This window comes from Triticum urartu, chromosome 3A, assembly GCF_056163025.1.
Source record: "Triticum urartu cultivar PI428250 chromosome 3A, HENAU_Tu73, whole genome shotgun sequence".
Classification (NCBI taxonomy): domain Eukaryota; kingdom Viridiplantae; phylum Streptophyta; class Magnoliopsida; order Poales; family Poaceae; genus Triticum; species Triticum urartu.
The window spans coordinates 602,268,345-602,289,046 of record NC_141875.1 but is presented as its reverse complement, the minus strand read 5'-3'; the positions used below and the strand labels follow the sequence as shown (position 1 = coordinate 602,289,046).

At 46.6% G+C, this 20,702-nt stretch overlaps 1 protein-coding gene and 1 pseudogene across 2 annotated transcripts; both read left to right on the top strand.

Annotated features, from left to right (window-relative positions):
• The first annotated feature begins 10,166 nt into the window (after window positions 1-10,166).
• LOC147980735 (uncharacterized) lies at window positions 10,167-10,835 on the top strand. Its single transcript, XM_087515733.1, has one exon. The coding sequence runs from the start codon at window positions 10,167-10,169 to the stop codon at window positions 10,833-10,835; it is 669 nt and encodes a 222-aa protein (XP_087371859.1).
• A 2,168-nt stretch (window positions 10,836-13,003) lies between these two features.
• Window positions 13,004-16,930, top strand: LOC125543770 (GABA transporter 1-like; annotated as a pseudogene). The gene is made up of 4 exons (XR_015598643.1): window positions 13,004-13,299; window positions 14,778-15,008; window positions 15,711-16,126; window positions 16,202-16,930. The product of XR_015598643.1 is annotated as a GABA transporter 1-like (transcript).
• Window positions 16,931-20,702: the final 3,772 nt, after the last annotated feature.

Here is a 20,702-nt window from a genome sequence, read left to right as displayed (position 1 = left end):
AGCCTCTAACCCTCCTTCCTAGCAAACCGTTGTTTGGCTAAGTTACCGCTTCTGCTCAGCCCCTCTTATAGCGTTGTTAGTTGCAGGTGGTTGAAGTTTGTTCCATGTTGGAACATGGATATGTTGGGATATCACAATATCTCTTATTTAATTAATGCATCTATATACTTGGTAAAGGATGGAAGGCTCGCCCTTATGCCTGGTGTTTTGTTCCACTCTTGCCGTCCTAGTTTCCGTCATACCGATGTTATGTTTCTTGATTTTGCGTTCTTACGCGATTGGGTGTTATGTGAACCCCTTGACAGTTCGCTTTGAATAAAACTCCTCCAACAAGGCCCAACCTTGGTTTTACATTTTCCTAACAACCTATTACCCTTCCCTTGGGTCGGCCAACCCGAGGGTCATCTTTATTTTAACCCCCCCCCTGGGCCAGTGCTTCTTTAAGTGTTGGTCCAAATCGAGCAACCTGCGGGGCCACCTCGGAGCAACTTGAGGGATGGTTTTACTCGTAGCTTGACTTATCCGGTGTGTCCTGAGAACGAGATAGCGACTCCTATCGGTATTGTCGACACATCGGGCGGCTTTGCTGGTCTTGTTTTACCATTGTTGAAATGTCTTGCAACCAGGATTCCTTGACTGATCAAGTCTTTCCGGGAGAAGGAATATCCTTATTGACCGTGAGAGCTTGTGATGGGCTAAGTTAGGACACCCCTGCAGGGTTTAAAATTTCAAAAGCCATGACCGCGATTATGTGGCAGATGGGAATTTGTTAATGTCCGGTTGTAGAGAACTTGACACTTGACTTAATTAAAATGCATCAACCGCGTGTGTAGCCGTGATGGTCTCTTTTCGGCGGAGTCTGGGAAGTGAACATGGTCTTATGTTATGGTTGTGCGTAAGTAGTTTCAGGATCACTTCTTGATCACTTCTAGCTTCACGACCGTTGCGTTGCTTCTCTTCTCGCTCTTATTTGCGTATGTTATCCACCATATATGTTTAGTGCTTGCTGCAGCTCCACCTCACAACCTTCTCCTACCCATAAGCGTAAATAGTCTTGATCTCGCGGGTGTGAGATTGTTGAGTCCTGGTGACTCACAGATACTTCCAAATGGTTGTAGGTGCCGATGATACCAGTGCTGGTGAAGCAACCGAGTTCAAGTGGGAGCTCGATGAAGATCTTGATAGCTGTTATGTGTCTTTTCTGGTTGATCAGTAGTGGAGCCCAGTTGGGACGATCGAGGATCTAGCATTTGGGGTTGTCTTCTTTTATTTTGGTTCCGTAGTCGGACCTTGATTGTACTCTGTATGATGTATGTTTAACTTGTTATTTGTGTGAAGTGGCGACTGTAAGCCAACCCTTTATCCCTTTCTTATTTAGTACATGGGATTGTGTGGAGATTACCCCTCTTGCGACAAAACCACAATTCGGTTATACCTCTAAGTCGTGCCTTGACACGTGGGAGATATAGCCGCATCGTGGGTGTTACAAGTTGGTAATCAGAGCCATCCCTGACTTAGGAGCCTCCTGCTTGATCGAATCGCTGACGTTGTTGAGTCTAGAACAAAATATTTTGAGTCTTAGGATAACAGAGACTAGGATTCCTTTTACTCCTCGGTCCCTTCGTCGCTCTGGTGAGGCCTCCTGACGTAGAAGTTTTGACTTCCCTCTCCTCAAATTTCACGATTTTTTTAGGATCACGCGGGTATCTTGGGATCGTTCCAATAGTCTTGTGACGAGAACATTGTTCTTGGTACCTCCTGACATTTAGGGGTTGTGGCAGTGTCCCGGGGAGTTGAGCTCCGAGGTGTTGTCGTCACAATTTTATCGTTGCAATTCTGGAATACCTGAGTTCGCCGACATCGAAAATCTCTTTTATACAGTTGTTGGTGAGATAACCTCGACGCCACCCAGTACTGGGGCGGGAGTATAACGGATGCTTTTCAAAGGTTGAGGTACACGATTTCCGAAGGTTTCTTGGTTATGTGTTGAAGGATGGATACAGCTGGATGTAGGGATTGTTAGTTTGGGTGAGATATATTACTTCCCCTTTATCCCCAACACCTGATTGCATAACTAGAAAGTTTCGGGAGTTTATAAGTGGGAATTCAAGTATCTCATAGTATATCTTTCCAACAGACACATGATACGATATGGGATCTATCATATGTTTGTTTCCGGTTTATCCTGCAAACCAAATCCTTTGTTTTTGTTTTCAGATGTGGTATTCTAGTTGCTTCAATGTCAAGTGTTGAATTCATACCTTTTCCTAAGTGGCGTTCTCATATTTCTATGGGAGTGGTAATCCTTTTCGACCATCGAGATGGTCATGCCAATCCTTTTCAACCGATGTGCTTCTCTCGAAGTTAATCCTATCCTTTCAATATTTGCAAGATCCAATCTCAGTTTTCTCACCGGTGTTTGTTTCATCCGTCCCCAAGTTGCCTTTGTTTTCCCGCCCTCCCACCCTTTTTCTTCAAGGACTCATATTTTTTAATCAAGTATCATCTTATGGATGTGAAGTCTCTCCATTCTTTTCTGTCAATGTTCTCCCGATGATTCTCAGGAAGATACTAACGGAGCTTCAAGTTCATCATTCTTCGTTCTCTTTCTTCTCCTATGGATTCAATTCAAGCTTTGTTGATCATATTCCTTTCCTCGTTTTAAACGTTTTCTCATGCCGGTGCACTTCTTAATCATCCACCTCTTGCTATTCATGTTTATCTGGAGTGTTGAAGATATCCCAGAAGATTCAAGTTTCTATTAGTAATCCTTTCAAGCTGTTTCGAGGTCTTACCTTATTCAAGCCATTTAATTCAACTGGCGTAATCTCTCTTTCAAATCATTCAACGGAGTTTCTTTTGAGTGGGCCCTAACCCACAGGTCTTTTCCCGGGATCTTACCTGACTCTTCTAATTTTCCTGGAGTTATTCTCAAATGCATCTCAAAGTTTGACGTAAGAATGAGTTATCACCAGTCAAATGCTTTTCTCCAAGATCTTTCAAATTCTTTTCATCGTTGGTTCAACCTTTCTAATTGTCATTCCGGAGTGCCTCAACAATGCATGGTGGTTTTTCTCGTTGTCATTCTCAACATTTGAAGACCGAAGAGGAGTTCCTCTTAAATTCTTACCCGTTCTTCCAAAGATTCGTGATTCTAGCTTGATGCCATCCTCTCTTAATTGTTTTTGATTATGAGAATTCTTTTCACCCATCCGGAGCAATTCAAGAGTCTTTTCAGTTAGATTCTTCGGAGCCCATCATCTCAGAATTATTTATTCTCATCTTTCAGCTCTCGTTCTCCAAATTTTATTGGTGCATCATTCAAGCATTCTTTAATCAGTCCGCGATCTCTTCGTTCTCTTGCATCTTGATTCTCTTAAGTATCTTACTTCATTTTCCAATTCTTCCTGGTGATTTGTGCTTTTTCCATTTTCATTTTCAATTCTTACGGTGGTTTGTTCAAGATTCCTCTTCCTTCGTTTTCATATCAATTCATTCATTGTTTCCAAATCCTACCGGTGGTTTGTTGAAGACCTTCCCAAGTTGGCGCTGTATCTATCTTAATCCTTTTCAATGAGAATAAGTAGTATGCCAAATCCATTGTTTGTCACCAATCTAAATTGCTGAAGGATACGCATAACATAATTGTTATTCTTGGTTCACCCAGGTGATTCATCTTTCTCTCTGGAGTTGTTCATCATATCACATTTCTCGGTTCGAGATCCTTCATCTTTTCTTTTCCAGAGTTCCAGGTTTTTTTCTGCATTATCTCATCGCGAAGCTCCATCTAATCATCTCAAGGCTTCACCTTATGTTCTCAACTTCTCTTTCTTTTTATCATCCTTTTATTACCGAAGTTCTTCATGGAGGCTCTACATTGTGGTTCATCAAAGATTCCTTTCATTCTTCAATTCTCCTCAAGATTTCTGTCGGAGTTATGATACGCCAAGCTATACTCTAAAATAAACATGGTGTTCAACACATGTCTTGTTTTGAGGAGTTCAAGCATTCTTCATCTTGCATTCTGAAGTGCAATTCTTTCATATCTCATCTTTCGAGATGGTGTTATGTCATTGTTTATAATTTCCCTTCGTGTTTTCATGATTCACAAGTTTTGAAGAGTGACATATCTAAATCCATCATTTTCTCTTCGCTCAAGACATCTTTTCAACCCATCAGTCTCTTCATTGGAGTTATCTTGTGTCATATTTCACCTTAAGCCTTCCCTAAGGATTGTTGCTATTTATGGTGTTCATAAATGACCAAGTTCTTCATTTATCCTCCTGGTGAAATAAGTTTTCTCTTATCCTTATTGATATCAATCCAATCTATTATTTCCGTTAGTGGCAGAATTTCACCTCATAGTTTTGAGATGTTTTCCATAAGCCCGCGTCAAGCTTATCCTTTCGTTGTTGATAATCCAACAACTCCGTTCTAGCATTTGTTGTAAGCGTGCTCTCTCAAGATCTTGTTTCCGTCCGTTCATTCCATTCCATTCTTTCATTTCTTCCAGAGGCATTGTGATGTTGCTCTCTTCTCTCATCATCTCGAGTTGTGAGGATTGTGTTTTTTTCGTGCTTATCCATTTAACCGGAGTGTCATGCCCTCTTTTCAAGTTCTTCCTATTTTGTCAAGTCTTGCATCTCTTCGCAACTGGAGTGCTGTCTGAAATCCTTCTTACCCCTTGTGCCATTCTTTCAATAGTTCCGGAGGCAGTGTGTTGTTGATTTCATCAAGTATCCTCTTATCTTGACTGTCCAAATTATATCATTCTTATTCCGTCTCTATCTTGTGTTAACCGGAGTGTTGTGTCTATCATTCCTCTTCTAACCGGAGTCTCATCCAAGTGCTTTCATTTTGCCAAGTTCATATTATTGCCTTCCATTTCCAACCGAAGTGTTGTCGTAATTGATCTTTATCGTTCCTTGTACATCTCGTTTCAACGGGAGTGCTTGCATGTACTTCTTGTCCATTGCAACCCTTTTCTTATGTCTTTCAACCTACAAGGTTCTAGTAATGTTCCTTGTTCCTTTTTTCTAACGGAGTGTTTTCAACTTTGTTCATCTTTGTTGTATTCTTTCTTTCAATTTGTTCAACCTCTCAAGGTTATTTGGTTTCACTCATTTGTCAAAGAAGCAACTTAGTTTTACCTCTTCTCTTCCTCTTTCGTTACTCCCGGTGCCATCCTAGATCTCAGGACGAGATCCTCTTGTAGTGGTGGAGTGTTGTAACGCCCCGAGACCGTTGCACCAGGTGTCTTCCAGTTATTTGTTGTTGTTGCCTTGCCATTCGCTTGCGTGTTGCATCTTGCCATGTCATCATATGCATTGTATCATCATGTTTCCAAAACTTGCATCCGTCCGGGTTTTCCCAGTTCCGTCCTTGTCCGTTCTGAGCCCAGGTACACTCGCACGCGCCCGCGGCATGTCCAAAATATTATTTTATAAGTGGCCGGAAAATGTTCTCGGAATGGGTTGGAAGTTGAATGCGATGTTGTTATGTTATCGGTAGGTCGCCTGCCAAGTTTCATCGCATTCAGAGTCCGTTTGACGCCCCAACGATTAACTATAGTGGTATAATAGTCGGCCAAAACGCCGGACGTTTTCGGTCTCCGAAAACATGTGCCGGGCTGCCCATCTTCCTCTCTTCTCAGCCCACTAGTCCACTTACACAACCCATCATCACCCACCTGAACTCCCCTCTCGCCAGAGTCGTCGGATCGTCAACGGAGGGTCCAGAAACCCCACGAATCCCCCCAAACCCCAACCCTGCCTATAAAAGGAGCCCCCCTTCCAATTCTGGACATTCCTTCCTCCCCTCCTTGTTTTCCGCGCCCCCCAACCCACAGCCGCCACCTCCACCTTCCAGCTGCCGCCCCCACCTCCATTTCCGTGCCCGGCCAACCTCCTCGCCGCCACTTGGCGCGCTGCCAATGGCCAGACACCGCCAGCGCCGCTGCCCCGACCAACCGGGCACCTCCACGTCTTCCTGCCTCCATCCACCTCCCGCGGCCCTCAGGGCCCACTGGAGCCCGCCCTGAGCCCATCCAGGGCCTGAGCCGCCGCCGCCCTCGCGTCTGAGCTCCCCGTGCGGGAGAGCTCCCGATCCAGCGCGTCCTCGCCACCTCGCTGACCCACCGTCCGCGGTCGCCGGCGACGAGCGCCGCCCATCGCTGGAGACCTCCAGCAGGCCAGTGCGCCCTTGCCTCCTTCCTTTCCCCGCTCTCTCCCTCACGCCCTCTTGGTTTTCCTCGCAGGGAGCCTCCATGGCGCGCCGAGCTCAGAGCTCCGCCCGCTACCGTTGTCCATCGCCGTTCCGCGTCGAGAACGAGGCTGCCCTCTCGGATCTACCCGCCCAGGCCTTTTCCTCGTCGGATCCGGCGGATCCCGCCCGGATCCGCTTGCCGGTGCTCGTCCCCGGCCTCCCTTCGCGCCGGCATCAACCTCCTGCCACCGTCCAGCGTCCGCTCGCGTGCGTTGACCGCGTGTGGCCGCGCGTGGGCCGCGACCTCCTCGGCCCAACATCGCTAGCAGCTCCAAGGCCTGCATCCGCTCCCTGCTGGCCTCGCCTTGTGCCTCATCGTGGCCCAGCAAGGCGCTGCGGCCCAGCCTCTCCTCCAGCTGAGCTTGGCCCAATGTGAGCAGCTCCTAGCACCTCCAGTTTCAGCCCATTGTTTTTCTCCTGATGCTGCGATTTTCACAATTAAGAGACTGTAGTTTTTACAGAAAAGTCCCTCTAGATCATGCATTTCATATCTCATGAACCGTGCATCATATTAAAATGTTTTATATATGAAAGGTGACTAGAATTTTGTCTAGTTTCTTAATATGCTACTTGCATGCATGTTAAAAATGTTTAAAATGTTGTTTGCTTATATTTTGCCTTATTGCCATGTTAAAATGCTTTATTTCATAACTAAATAACCGTAGCTCCAAATTTAATAAACTTTATATGTAAATGGGGTAGAAAAATGCATAGATTAACATGGTGGCATTACTTTTCATGTTTAACAACTCTAAAATATGCTTTAGGACAGAACAGTACCAACCTTAAAATATGCACATGGGGATTTTCCGAAATTGTTGTTTGTTATTTCCGGCCTCATTTAAACTTGCCTAGATAGTTAGTTTAATTATGCTTCACCTCTTGCCATGTTTAAAAACATTTAATATTGTTGAGTAGTTTAAACGAGAGAGAAGTAAATAATTGATGTGATGTTGCGTCAATATGCAACTCCGTTGCATATTGAGCTCCACTTAATTTGTAGTATTGTTTGTTGCACTCTGCCATGCCATGCCTCTTTAAACCGGACATGCATCATGATTGATTATGCATCATGCCATATTTATGTGATGGTTGTTTACTTTGTTGCTTGCTTCTTTTAGGTTTGCTTCTCACGTTAGCTTCGGTTTCGTTTCGGAGTTGTGAGGATCCGTTCGACTACGTCTGTTTGCCTTCTTCATGGACTCGTTCTTTTTACTTGCGGAATATAAGGAAAGATGACCATACCCTTGAAATCACTTCTATCTTTGCGTGATAGTCGTTCGCTCTATCGTTATGTGGCGCTACCTACCACTTGTTATATCATGCCTCCCGTATTGCCATGTCAAGCCTCTAACCCTCATTCCTAGCAAATTGTTGTTTGGCTAAGTTACCGCTTTTGCTCAGCCCCTCTTATAGCGTTGTTAGTTGCAGGTGAACCTGAAGTTTGTTCCATGTTGGAACATGAATATGTTGGGATATCACAATATCTCTTATTTAATTAATGCATCTATATACTTGGTAAAGGGTGGAAGGCTCGGCCTTATGCCTGGTGTTTTGTTCCACTCTTGCCGCCCTAGTTTCCATCATACCGGTGTTATGTTTCTTGATTTTGCGTTCCTTACGCGGTTAGGTGTTATGGGAACCCCTTGACAGTTTGTTTTGAATAAAACTCCTCCAGTAAGGCCCAACCTTGGTTTTACATTTTCCTAACAACCTATTACCCTTCCCTTGGGTCGGACAACCCGAAGGTCATCTTTATTTTAACCCCCCGGGCCAGTGCTTCTCTAAGTGTTGGTCCGAACAGAGAAACCTACGGGGCCACATCGGGGCAACTTCAGGGATGGTTTTACTCGTAGCTTGACCTATCTGGTGTGTCCTGAGAATGAGATACGTGTGACTCCTATCGGGATTGTCGACACATGGGGCGGCTTTGCTGGTCTTGTTTTACCATTGTTGAAATGTCTTGCAACCAGGATTCCTTGACTGATCAAGTCTTTCCGGGAGAAGGAATATCCTTATTGACCGTGAGAGCTTGTGATGGGCTAAGTTAGGACACCCCTGCAGGGTTTAAAATTTCAAAAGCCATGACCGCGATTATGTGGCAGATGGGAATTTGTTAATGTCCGGTTGTAGAGAACTTGACACTTGACTTAATTAAAATGCATCAACCGCGTGTGTAGCCGTGATGGTCTCTTTTCGGCGGAGTCTGGGAAGTGAACACGGTCTTATGTTATGGTTGTGCGTAAGTAGTTTCAGGATCACTTCTTGATCACTTCTAGCTTCACGACCGTTGCGTTGCTTCTCTTCTCGCTCTTATTTGCGTATGTTATCCACCATATATGTTTAGTGCTTGCTGCAGCTCCACCTCACAACCTTCTCCTACCCATAAGCGTAAATAGTCTTGATCTCGCGGGTGTGAGATTGCTGAGTCCTGGTGACTCACAGATACTTCCAAATGGTTGTAGGTGCCGATGATACCAGTGCTGGTGAAGCAACCGAGTTCAAGTGGGAGCTCGATGAAGATCTTGATAGCTGTTATGTGTCTTTTCCGGTTGATCAGTAGTGGAGCCCAGTTGGGATGATCGGGGATCTAGCATTTGGGGTTGTCTTCTTTTATTTTGGTTCCGTAGTCAGATCTTGATTGTACTCTATATGATGTATGTTTAACTTGTTATTTGTGTGAAGTGGCGATTGTAAGCCAACTATTTATCCCTTTCTTATTCAGTACATGGGATTGTCTGAAGATTACCCCTCTTGCGACAAAACCATAATGCGGTTATGCTTCTAAGTCGTGCCTCGACACGTGGGAGATATAGCCGCATCGTGGGTGTTACAGCGGCGGACGGCTCCGGCACCTCGAAGGCGAGGAGAAAGAAGCTTGTGGGGCGTGTGACTGGAGCGGCGGCTACCGAAGCGCCGGCGAGCTCACTCGTTGAGCCGGCGGCCGACACGCACAACGTGTTCGACGATATGCCCCAAAGGTAGAAAACTTTTCCAACTTTTCTTTTCTTGTTATTTTTTGAATGCATCCATATAGATAGCTTATTTGCATTGTTCTATATATTTTGTAGTGTCAACGATGATGCATACATGTCAACTATGGGTGTTGGCTCCAACAATTCGCATTGGTCTCAAACCAATGATATGCATTTCGAAGAGCATGAGTTTGACGTGGACGAGGATGGTGAGGGCATTGTCGACGCGCCGAAAGGAAGAGCGGGCAATTACACCAATGCCGATGACATCTTACTATGCAATACTTGGTTGCAAGTGTCGAGGGATCCATCCATTGGAGGTGATCAAAGTAGAGATGCTTATTGGGGCGGATGAAAGAACACTTTGATGTTTGCAACGTGAGTGGAATTGATCGCTTCGAGAGATCACTTCGGTCCCAGTGGTCGACAATCAACTCGGATTGTCAAAGGTGGGCTGCCGCACAAAAGGCGGTTGACAAGTTGAACCCAAGTGGCACAAATGAGGACGATAAAGTGGCATTTCATACATGTTCATCATACTTCTTGTTGGTGTTCGAAGTGCTAACTTGCTTTGTTTTCATGCAGTACAACATTGCACAAAACTTGTTCAAATGAGAGAAGAGAACCAAGAAGGGGAAGATCAAGAAAGGAAGGATATTTACCTTGCCTCATTGCTATGAAGTGTTGAATGATGATGAGAAATGGAAGAAGCATGATGATTTGGATGATTTGCATTTGAGCAACAAACGCAAGCGAACAATTGAGTTGAATGATGATGATGAGGAGGAGGATGATGCATCAAGTGACGGCAAGAGAAGCCCCACACCCAACTCGGTTTCATACTCGAAGCCAAAATGACCGGATGGGTGCAAGAAAGACGCAAAAGAAAAGAAGAAGAGGAAAGGAGATGATGAGCTCAAAAATGCTATGGAAGCTATTGTGAAGGCAAGAAAAGAAGCCAACGAGGTGAGGAAAATGGCAAGGAACCAAGATGCCGCGGCCGAGGATAGGAGGTTGGCGGCCGAGGAGAGGAGGATGGCGGCCGAGGAGAGGAAGGTGGCTTTGGAGGAGAGGAAGGTGAGCAATGAGGAGCGAACTAGATTGTTGGAAGGGGAGAAGCACTTGTTCTTCTTGGACACACCTATCCTCAATGAGGTGCAAAAGGAGTATGTCAATCTTGCCCGCGAAGAAGTCTTTATCCAAAAAAGAGCTATGATTCGCGCAATGGGTGGTGGTGGCTTTGCCACCATGGGAGGCATGGGTGGCTTCGAAGGTACCGTGGGTGGTTTAGGTGCCATGGGTGGCTTTGGAGCTACCATGAAGACCATGGGAGGCATGGGTGGCTTTGGAGAACCCCCCGACGCTATGGCCGCCATGAGAGGCATGAGTTTTGCTTCTCTCATGGGAGGCATGGGTGCACCTCCGGACGCGATGGACGGAATGTCTTCCGGTGTGCCTCCTCACACACATTCCCATGAAGATGCCGTTGAAGATCTTGCCAACACCGTCGGAGCTTCACGTGATGCGGTGCGCGATGAGGAGGAGGAGGAAGAACCGTCTTCCGAAGATGAGGACGAAGACGAGGACGAGGCTTGATGTGTCTTTCGTTTGTGTCATGAACTTGGTTTGCATTTTAAACTTGATTGGATGAACTTGTGGGCATGATTTTGAACTTGTGGGTATGAACTTTTATTCATTAACTTGTTTGTGTGAAATTTATATGTCATGTTCATTGCATTTTAAAGATTTCAAATCCATTCTGTGTCCAAAATCACGCTGTATTTTTTGCGCGCTGCCGAAGCGACGCGTGCTGCATTTTAGCGCGGCTGTTGGAGTCAGCGCTGCCGGCCGCGCAAAACCAAACAAAAGGCGCGTGGCAAAGTAGTTTTTTGCACGTGGCGCGTAGCGCGGCTGTTGAAGATGCTTTAACCAGGGCTAATTCAAAAGGGCTCATCAGAGACCGTGAGACACACACGCTCTCTGTTCCTAATCACACGGGCACTACCCACTGACGAGAACAGAAGTTTCCCTCTCGGTTCTGAATCACCGGGCGTCTCCGTCGAACGGTTCTCCGGCATGATCACAGGTTGACGCGGCAACTAACCCGGCCGCCTGCTCCTGGCGTTGGCACTGTTTTACCATAACCCACTCACGGCGATCGGTCATCAGTGGAGGCCCTTTCGACAGCAAATCCAATCTTCTCTGAACTTTTGTGCGTCCGGGTCGCCAGCTTTAGACAACCTCCTCCCCTGCGGCCCTGCCCCCTCTTTTCCGGTAGAAAAAACTCGCCCACGCCCATGCCGAGAAGAAGACGTCGCCTACCACGTCGACTTGTCAAGATGGCAGATCAACGTGAAGGGGTCAATGTCACTTTGAGGTTTGAACCCTGGTTGGGTGAAATGTTGTTACTAGTAAATGCTTGTAATGTCTGATTTTCTTGTCATTTTCTGTTGCGGTGTCGCATCAACTGATAAATACGCACTGACAAAGTACTCAATTTTATTTTATTTTGATTTGACGGGGATGACAGAGTGCTTGATAATTATAATGGAGAGGAGAGCGGCGTGCATCCGCAGGCACCGAGAATCCAGTACATTGTCAAAGAAGAAAATGCAGGCTGCAAGCCTGCAATGGAGGAAAAGTTTTACTCCTCCGGTGTATGCAAAGTGTTTGCTTATTATTATACAGAGCGCGTGCACCTAGCTAGTTGTGCGAAGCAGTCAAAGAACATCACATCTGTTAACCAACCGTTGAAGATGAGCGAGCGCATTTGAGCTTGTGAAGTCAACACCCGCGACGTAATCGCGTTGAAGTTCATTATTATGCCACCACACAAGGCCTCCCACGAGATTTTCTGATTATAAATACTCTCTTCCGCAGAAAATACAAAATGTAGCAAGTGGCTGTGATTGCGAATCTTACAGAATGCAGTCCATGAGAGTTGTTGAGCCCGAGACCGAGAGCTTGTCAGTAGGAGTCTCTCAGCTGTGACAGCATACTTGCTTCAAAAAGGAAATTATCAAGCTCTGAAGCTGATCGATAACCCCGACGTAAAGAACAATCAAGTTGCTGATAACCTGGCAGGTTTAACCGATTGCATCGACCCAAAGATTCGAAGATCACCGGTTTATTTATCCCAGAAGGCGCTGCCTGTGGCTGCGGATCGGACTGTTGCAGTTGCCATGACAGCGAACGCTAGCTACTTACCCACCGGAGTCTATTGAGACCCTCCTCCGGCGCGTCCCCGTCGTGCCCTCAGCATCCCGTTGATACGCACTGCCAACGACACCCGGCTAGAGGCCAAGCCTGGCGCCGTGGCCGGCAACGAAAACTCCCACTCCTACACCTGCACTTCTGTTCTGTTCATCAATCGGTGGGCAACTTGTCACACGCATCTACGCAGCAACGGACTCAACCATGTACGCCTCTCCACTGTCCCATCAGCTAGATGCGCTCCACCGGCACGCCCCGGTCGTTCCATCCGTGGAGACAACGAAACCTGGGTGTAACAATCAGTATAATCGCATGCCTTTGTTTTTCAAGAAAAGCATGCCTGAACGTGTTAATTGCTTCCTCCGTCAAAAACGCTTTTATATTATGGGACGAAGTGAGTATTTTGCTGTAGGCTCAGTTATTTTGCCGGTGGAGCGGCCAAAGAGAATCAGGATTCAGGAGCCTGATACGTGCGCGCGCTCTTGGCGTGCGCTCTCATCAGTCGGCTTTTCAGCACGGCACCGAGGCGCCTATATAGGGGGGTAGCTCAGCTCTTGGCTCCCTGCACACATCGGTCGAGCAAAGGGGTCAAAGAGAGGGGGAGAGAACCTTCTCGATCCGTGAGATTATTTTCACGACGTGTGAGTCTGCCACTGGTAGCTCGGCTAGCCACCTTTCTTTCCGGGCCAGTCTTGTCCTGCCCCCGCCTGTCAGGAGCGAGCGAGCTAGCTAGACGGCATGGGGGCTCCGAGCAGGGAGGAGGAGGAGGCGAAGAAGATGGAGGCCGGCGGCGACACCGTCGGGCAGAAGCTCGACGCCGGCGCGCTCTTCGTCCTCCAGTCCAAAGGTGCCTACACCAATCTTCTCTTTCTCTTCTGTAGCGCGTCAGGGGAGCACATGACCGCATGTGTTCGTGGAGAGAGCGTCAGGAACTCAGGATCATGCTGCTGCTGCATGAAACTGTTGGTTGGTTGTCCCAGCTGAAACAGCAGCCCTGATTACCAACTGTACATATCTACCAAAGGGAGCCAAGGTGGCTTTGGCTATGCTATTGCTAGCAAGATAAAATCGATGTAGGAGTAGCTGCTAACAAGATTTGGTTTACAAGGCAATGATTTGGCCATGCCATTGAAGCTTCCACCTACGGGGATCTCCTGATCAAAAGTTCTTGCTGGGTAGGGGATGCATGTTTGAATCGGCCTAGCTCATATCTATCCTTTCAAGAGTCTCTCCTTTCATCCTTTTTTTCACCGTCTACTTTATGTGATTTTTTAGACGGATAGCTTTACGAGAGCTGTGCTTTCTACGAACCTGCTTTCCCCCCTGCAAATGTCACTTTTTTTACTTTCCCTCCCCTCTTTACCCTGCGTGCCCAAATGTTCTTTAGCAGCAAAGAAAGAAGCAAAACACAACAGTACCCGCGGCATGCTGGGATTCTTGGCCATCCATAGCCATACCCCATACGCCTCCATGTGCATTCCCGCGAAATGTGCGCAGAGCACTTCATTTTTATTCCTAGAAAACATGTGCACCAAATATTATCTAGTGTCTCTAAGCATGTGCAGCCAGATCACCCCAACATGTATTAGTCTGCTTAGCAGCCAGTCAACTGGTCTAACTATGACTGGCATTATATTACTAGGGGACTGCCAAAAGTACACTAATGTTAACGTAGGATTTCCACTAAATTTTGCACCTCCGGCATGTCCTTGCGCTAGACGAGGTGTTGGTAGTGGTGTGTGCATCGTGGCCGGAGCCGGACTGGTACACAATCACCATCTCGCGGATACAATACATTCATCACGCATCCATTTTGCACACGCTGGACAACATTAAGTAGCATCGTCTTGCAGAAAATAGACCACTGAAAGGTCGGCCGGCAAGGCTTGAAATTCGACGCTAACAATCATACTATACATGATTATCCACTCAAGCTAGCTAGAGAAGACGAATAATAACAAGTGCGGCTGTAGGTTTATGTCAGTATCAATGCCAAGTCTCCCAGCACGTCTTGTACGTTGAGATCAGTGTTCCGATTCCGAGGAGAAGAGTTGAGTGCGCTGACGCGCGCCTCCGGGAATTTAGCACACGCAAGAATAATAAACAAGTTCATCCTCGGCACATGATTTCTTCGACGTGGTGCACGGTGGATTCGTGGGGCTTCTGATATCCGCCAACTTTTGACCGGGCTGGGCACAAACGCCGGGCCCCATTTTCTGACAGCGTGCGCGTGACATTATTATGCCATTATCATGTTAACAAGAAAAAAATCATCGCTTGTTGATCATGAACTGACATGTTGTTGATGCATGTGCGTGTTTGCAGGGTCATGGCTGCACTGCGGGTACCACCTGACGACGTCGATCGTGGCGCCGCCGCTGCTGAGCCTGCCGTTCGCGTTCGCGGCGCTGGGGTGGTCGGCGGGGATGGTGTGCCTCGTCGTCGGCGCCGCCGTCACCTTCTACTCCTACAACCTCCTCTCCCGCGTCCTCGAGCACCATGCGCAGCAGGGCCGCCGCCAGCTCCGCTTCAGGGACATGGCCGCCGACATACTAGGTCAGTTATATAGTACACTAATAACAACATAATTGACACGTCATCCAGCGATTATTATACGGATGCAACCGTTCAGCTGCACACACCGCCGTGGAGCCGTGTACGGCCGCACGAGTCCACGTCAAGCATGGCACGGCCGGCCGATATCCAAAGAGCTCACGCACGACCTTCCTGTAGTACGTGGCGTTATCCTGCCGTCATATGTTTCGAGCGTAACACCAGCATGCCCGACATCTGTACGTGTGTGGCACCGATGGGCAAGTGATGGGCGTGTTGGACCAGTCCACGGCAGTGTCCCGCGAATTGCTTTGGCTTTGGTCATGCATGCATGACCGATCACCGATGCATGGGAGGTCAAAAGCACGTGGTCAAGGACTACCAGCACTAGCCGACATCCAGCAGTTAGCTCCAGCCTTTCGGACCCAAGGATCATGAGATGCCATCACGTGAGCATCTTCTTCCAATAATTTGCGACTCCTGCATGCGCCTCGCACAGGCGACAGATCTGGTCTTGACGGTGTGGGCGGGGGCACGCACGTACCACCGTGGGCTCGCCGCCGGCATGGCATGGCAGGGCAGGAGAGCAATTTCCGAAGGTAAAAACGAGAAACGACCGTAGCAGAAATGTGCAGACTACGATCGAATGGCATTCTAGCAAAAAAAATTGGCGAGCATGTTACTGACACTGCTTCTCTGACGCAGGGCCCGGGTGGGCGCGCTACTACATCGGGCCGATCCAGTTCATGGTGTGCTTCGGTGCCGTGGTCGCGTCCACGCTGCTCGCCGGCCAGAGCATGAAGGCCATCTACCTCATCGCCAGCCCCGGCGGCGCCATCAAGCTCTACGTCTTCGTGGCCATCTTCGGTGTCTTCCTGGTGATCCTCGCGCAGCTGCCGTCCTTCCACTCTCTCCGCCACATCAACCTCGTCTCCCTGCTGCTCTGCCTCTCCTACAGCCTCTGCGCCGTCGCCGGCTGCGTCTACCTCGGCACCTCCGACCGGGCGCCCCCCAAGGACTACTCCATCGTTGGCGACACCCACGCCCGTGTCTACGGCGTCTTCAACGCCCTCGCCGTCATCGCCACCACCTACGGCAACGGCATCATCCCCGAGATACAGGTACCTGAACGTCTGAATAAACCCTCTGATGAATCTCAAAGAGAGCTTTGTTAATCCGTGGCTTTGTTGATCCAGGCGACGGTGGCGGCGCCGGTGACGGGGAAGATGTTCAAGGGCCTGTGCCTGTGCTACGCGGTGGTGGTGACCACCTTCTTCAGCGTGGCCACGGCGGGGTACTGGGCGTTCGGCAACGCGGCGCAGGGCCTGCTGCTCAACAACTTCATGGTGGACGGCAGGCCCGTCATCCCGGTGTGGCTGCTGCTCATGGCGGAGCTCTTCACGTTGGTGCAGCTGTCGGCGACGGCCACCGTGTACCTGCAGCCGACCAACGAGGTCCTGGAGGGCCTCCTGTCGGACCCCAAGGCCGGGCAGTACGCGGCGCGGAATGTGGTGCCGCGCCTCGTGTCCCGGACCTTGGCCGTCGCCTTCGGCACCACCATCGCCGCCATGATACCCTTCTTCGGCGACATGAATGCGCTCATCGGGGCCTTCGGCTTCATGCCGCTCGACTTCGCCGTGCCGGCGCTCTTCTACAACCTCACCTTCAAGCCCTCCAAGAAGGGCTTGTGTTCTGGCTCAACACCGCCATCGCCGTCGTGTTCTCCGCCGTCGCCATCGTCGCGTCCGTGGCCGCCGTCAGGCAGATCGTGCTCGACGCCGGCACATACAAGCTCTTCGCTAACGTGTGAGGCTCCGTTTGAGGTGGTACGCAAGCGAGGAAATGTTGAGGTCGCCGTTTGTGGCTTGGCATTGAGCTTCGACTTTGCCGACGAGCCGTCGGAAATTGCTGGTCGGCTGAGTACATATCGAGTTTTGGTTCTGGATAAGTTATGTAGGCAGATGAATGTGACCCGACAAGCGTTCAGCCCGATCAATTCCGTACTCTTATACTCCAGGGGGAGAGTTGAAGTGTGCTCTTATACTACCTTCGCCTCATATTAATTGTCGCTCAAACGGGATGTACCTGTCTGTATATAGAGGGATATATAGCTTTTCTTATATCTGTGAAAATTGTCGTTCAAACGAATGTATCTGTCTGTATACAAAAGGAGTATATAGCTTTTCTTATATCTGTGAATGCTGCAAAACCACGTGAATCAAAATAGTCGAAATAGATGTGCCTAATTCTCAGTCGACTGATATTAAGCTAAATCCGAGTCAAGTAACATAAGAACAACTCTACCCCATCCTCTAAAACTGGTTAGAGAAGTAAAAAGCCGTTCTCTTAAGACCTATAGTCGTGTATGTATTTTACTCCATTGCTTAACCAGCAACAAAAAAGTATTCTACCGCTAGGCCAAAAGTTTTTGTTTAAAGTGCCGGATTTGCTAGAACTCAGCTAGCTGAGTTTTATCTACGAGCTCATTCACGTCAAAATTCGTGCTTTTGTGGAGATACGTGGGGAGCATGAGTTTTATCTGATCTCTTTTTTTTGTCGTTGTTTTTTTGGCTCAGCACACGCTAGGCTGTTGGACATGTTTGTCCCAAAATTCTAAACTTACGGGCAGCACCATACGGGCTACCCTCTACGGACGACTATGGCCCCACCTGTAATCCCTCCTCCCTCGTGAATTCAGTGGCGTGACCCCAGTTAATTTCCAATTAGTTTGCCCCACGTACTCCTGTAGATTGCAACCCGTAACAAATGTCCGTAGCTGTAGCAAAGTTGCTGTTTGTCTCAGGTGGCGGGGAGTTGGTTGTGTTGTGCCTTTGTCGTTGCTTTTTTGCTTTCAGATTTTTTTCTTCTTATTTCATTGTACATAGTACTCCTAGAACATTGTTTCACTATTTTCTCTTTTCTTAATTTTAGTATATTTATTTTATTTTAGCTTAATATTCATTTTTACAATTTCGAAATGATTGCTTAGGTTTTAGTTTTACAAAATCTTATAATTTTTAATTTTTAAATTCACTGTGTCAACACAATAATGAAGTTGAGATTGAAAAAAAAAGGGTCGCAACTGTGGTCTGGAGGGGGAGTTATCGGGGTCACTTGCATATCCACCACTAGACACGCAACTACAAATGTTATAACATGACTGCAACTGCATGTTTTCAAGAAAGGTTGCAATTGCATGTTTTTAAGGCAAGGTCGCAAATGCATGTTTTTTAAAACAAATCGCAACAGCATGTTTGAAAGGTGGGTCGCAATTGCATGTTTTTCAAGAGAAATCGCAACTGCATGTTTGAAAGGTGGGTCGCAATTGCATGTTTTCAAGAGGGACCGCAACCGCATGTTTTTAAGGTGGGTCGTAACTGCATGTTTTCAAAATGAGGCCGCAACTGTATGTTTTCAAGAGGGACCTCAACTGCATGTTTTTAACGTGGGTCGTAATTGTATGTTTTCAAAATGACGCCACAACCTCATGTTTTCAAGAGGGGTTGCAACCCCATATTTTCAAGATGGGGTCGCAACTGCATGTTTTCTAAGAGAGGCCGCAACTCCATGATTTCAAGGTAGGTCACAACTATATTTTTTTAAGGCAGGGTCACAACTGCATGTTTCTCAAGAGGAGTCGCAACTGCATGTTTTCATGAGGGGGTCGCAACTGCATCTTTTTCAAGGCTGGTCGAAACTGCATCTTTTTTGAGGTGGGTAGCAAATGCATGTTTTTAATAGGGGTTGCAACTGAATGTTTTTAAGACGGGGTCACAACTGCATGTTTCAAGAGGGGTTGCAACTGCATGTTTTCAAGAGAGGTCGAAACTGCATTTTCTTCAAGATGGGCTCGCAACTACATGTTTTCCAAGAGGGGCCGCAACTGCATGTTTTCAAGGTAGGTCGCAATAGCATGTTTTTAAGGCGGGGTCGCAACTGCATGTTTTAAGAGGGGTCGCAACTGCATTTTTTTGAAGATGGGGTCGCAACTACATGCTTTCCAAGTGGGGCCATAACTACATGTTTTCAAGGTAGGTTGCAACTGCATGTTTTTAAGACAGGGTCGCAACTGCATGTTTCTCAAGAGGGGTCGCAACTGCATGTTTTCAAGAGGGGGTTGCAACTGCATCTTTTTCAAGGCTGGTCAAAACTACATGTTTCTTAAGGTGGATCCCAAATGTTTTCAAAAGGGGTCGTACCTAAATGTTTTTAAGACGGGGTCACAACTGCATGTTTCAAGAGGGGTCGCAACTACATGTTTTTCAAGATGGGTTCCAAGGGTAAGTTTTTAAATGGGATCGCAACGACACGTTTTTAAGGCATGTCGCAACTGCATGGTTTCAATAATTTTGTTTCCTTTTTCTTTTTTATTCTCCTTTTAATTTGTAAAAATCATGAGATTTAAAAAAGGCTATGTATATTTTGAGAACTTGTGATTATCCCCGAAATTCATTATTTTAAAAAATTATGATTCTTTTGTAACATTTATGATTTTTAAAGTTCACCAACTTTTTTAAATTCATGATCATTTTTAACATTCACGAACATTTTTCGTATTTGACAAATATTTTCAAGTACGTGAACGTTTCAAAATCAGCAAACAATTTTCAAAATAAAAAATCACATGGTTTATGTGGAAATGGAGCAACAGGAAATTGACATACCTCTATTATTATACTTGCGGCGCCATTTTTGCCAACGCATTATAGCGAAATGGAACAAAAGGAAATTGACAAAAAGTCATGGTTAATTAGTTTGTGGTGTTAATTATAAAAAAAAATTCTTACAAGTTTTCACCTAGCTTCATCATTGCTACAACTAGTAGTTCTGCTCCTATTCAGCACCGCAATAACGCTAGTGGTTCTGCTCAAGCCTCTTGCCACGCAACATGAAAAGTTACTAGGCTAAGAAAAGACAAGAAAACACATTAGGCTAGCCCAAAAAGAAAAAGTGAAAAACAAACGGGATAGAACTAGGATGACATCAGCTGACGTGAATGAGACCATAGTTATGTCTCAGCTAGATGAGTTCTAGCCAATCCCTTAAAGTATACTATGTTTTGATTGACATTAATGTGAATTATGTGTCGAATTTTGGTTAGAAGTTTGTTTAAATCAAATGTCTGTTCAGCATATCCATTTTTTTACTCCGTTATACTTATTTAGGGAATCGACTACATCCGGCCAAAAGTTAATGCAGTAAAAATACTCCACTGAGTTTTACTTGGCTGGATACTTCTCTATTTTTTTAGAAGATCGGCTAGAGTTGCTCTAACACGTAAGAAAAGAAAATTTTGCATGGAGTGTAAGATCTCGTAAATATAGCATCGACTAAGACATAACCACGTCTTAGTCAACTGAGATTTAGCAACATTGTGCCGAAGTGTACATATCGATATCAATTTTGATGGGCTTTCATCTTAGATCTTTCCTTTTTTTGGGGAAAGGCCATCATGGCTAGCTTTATTGAACTAAAGAACAATTACATCGTTTACTAGTTGGCTAAGTAAAAAACGCAGGTGGTTCATTAGCCCAACTATTGTCACACTTATTACAAAAACTGAACTTAGCTAGCTCGTGAGCAACATAATTTGCATCACGAAAATAATGCTTAAAGATGACCTTTGAAAGAGCATGCGGTGCCCCCATGTTTGGTTTTGGTAATTGATGACAATCTCTATGGACTAATGGTTGCCTT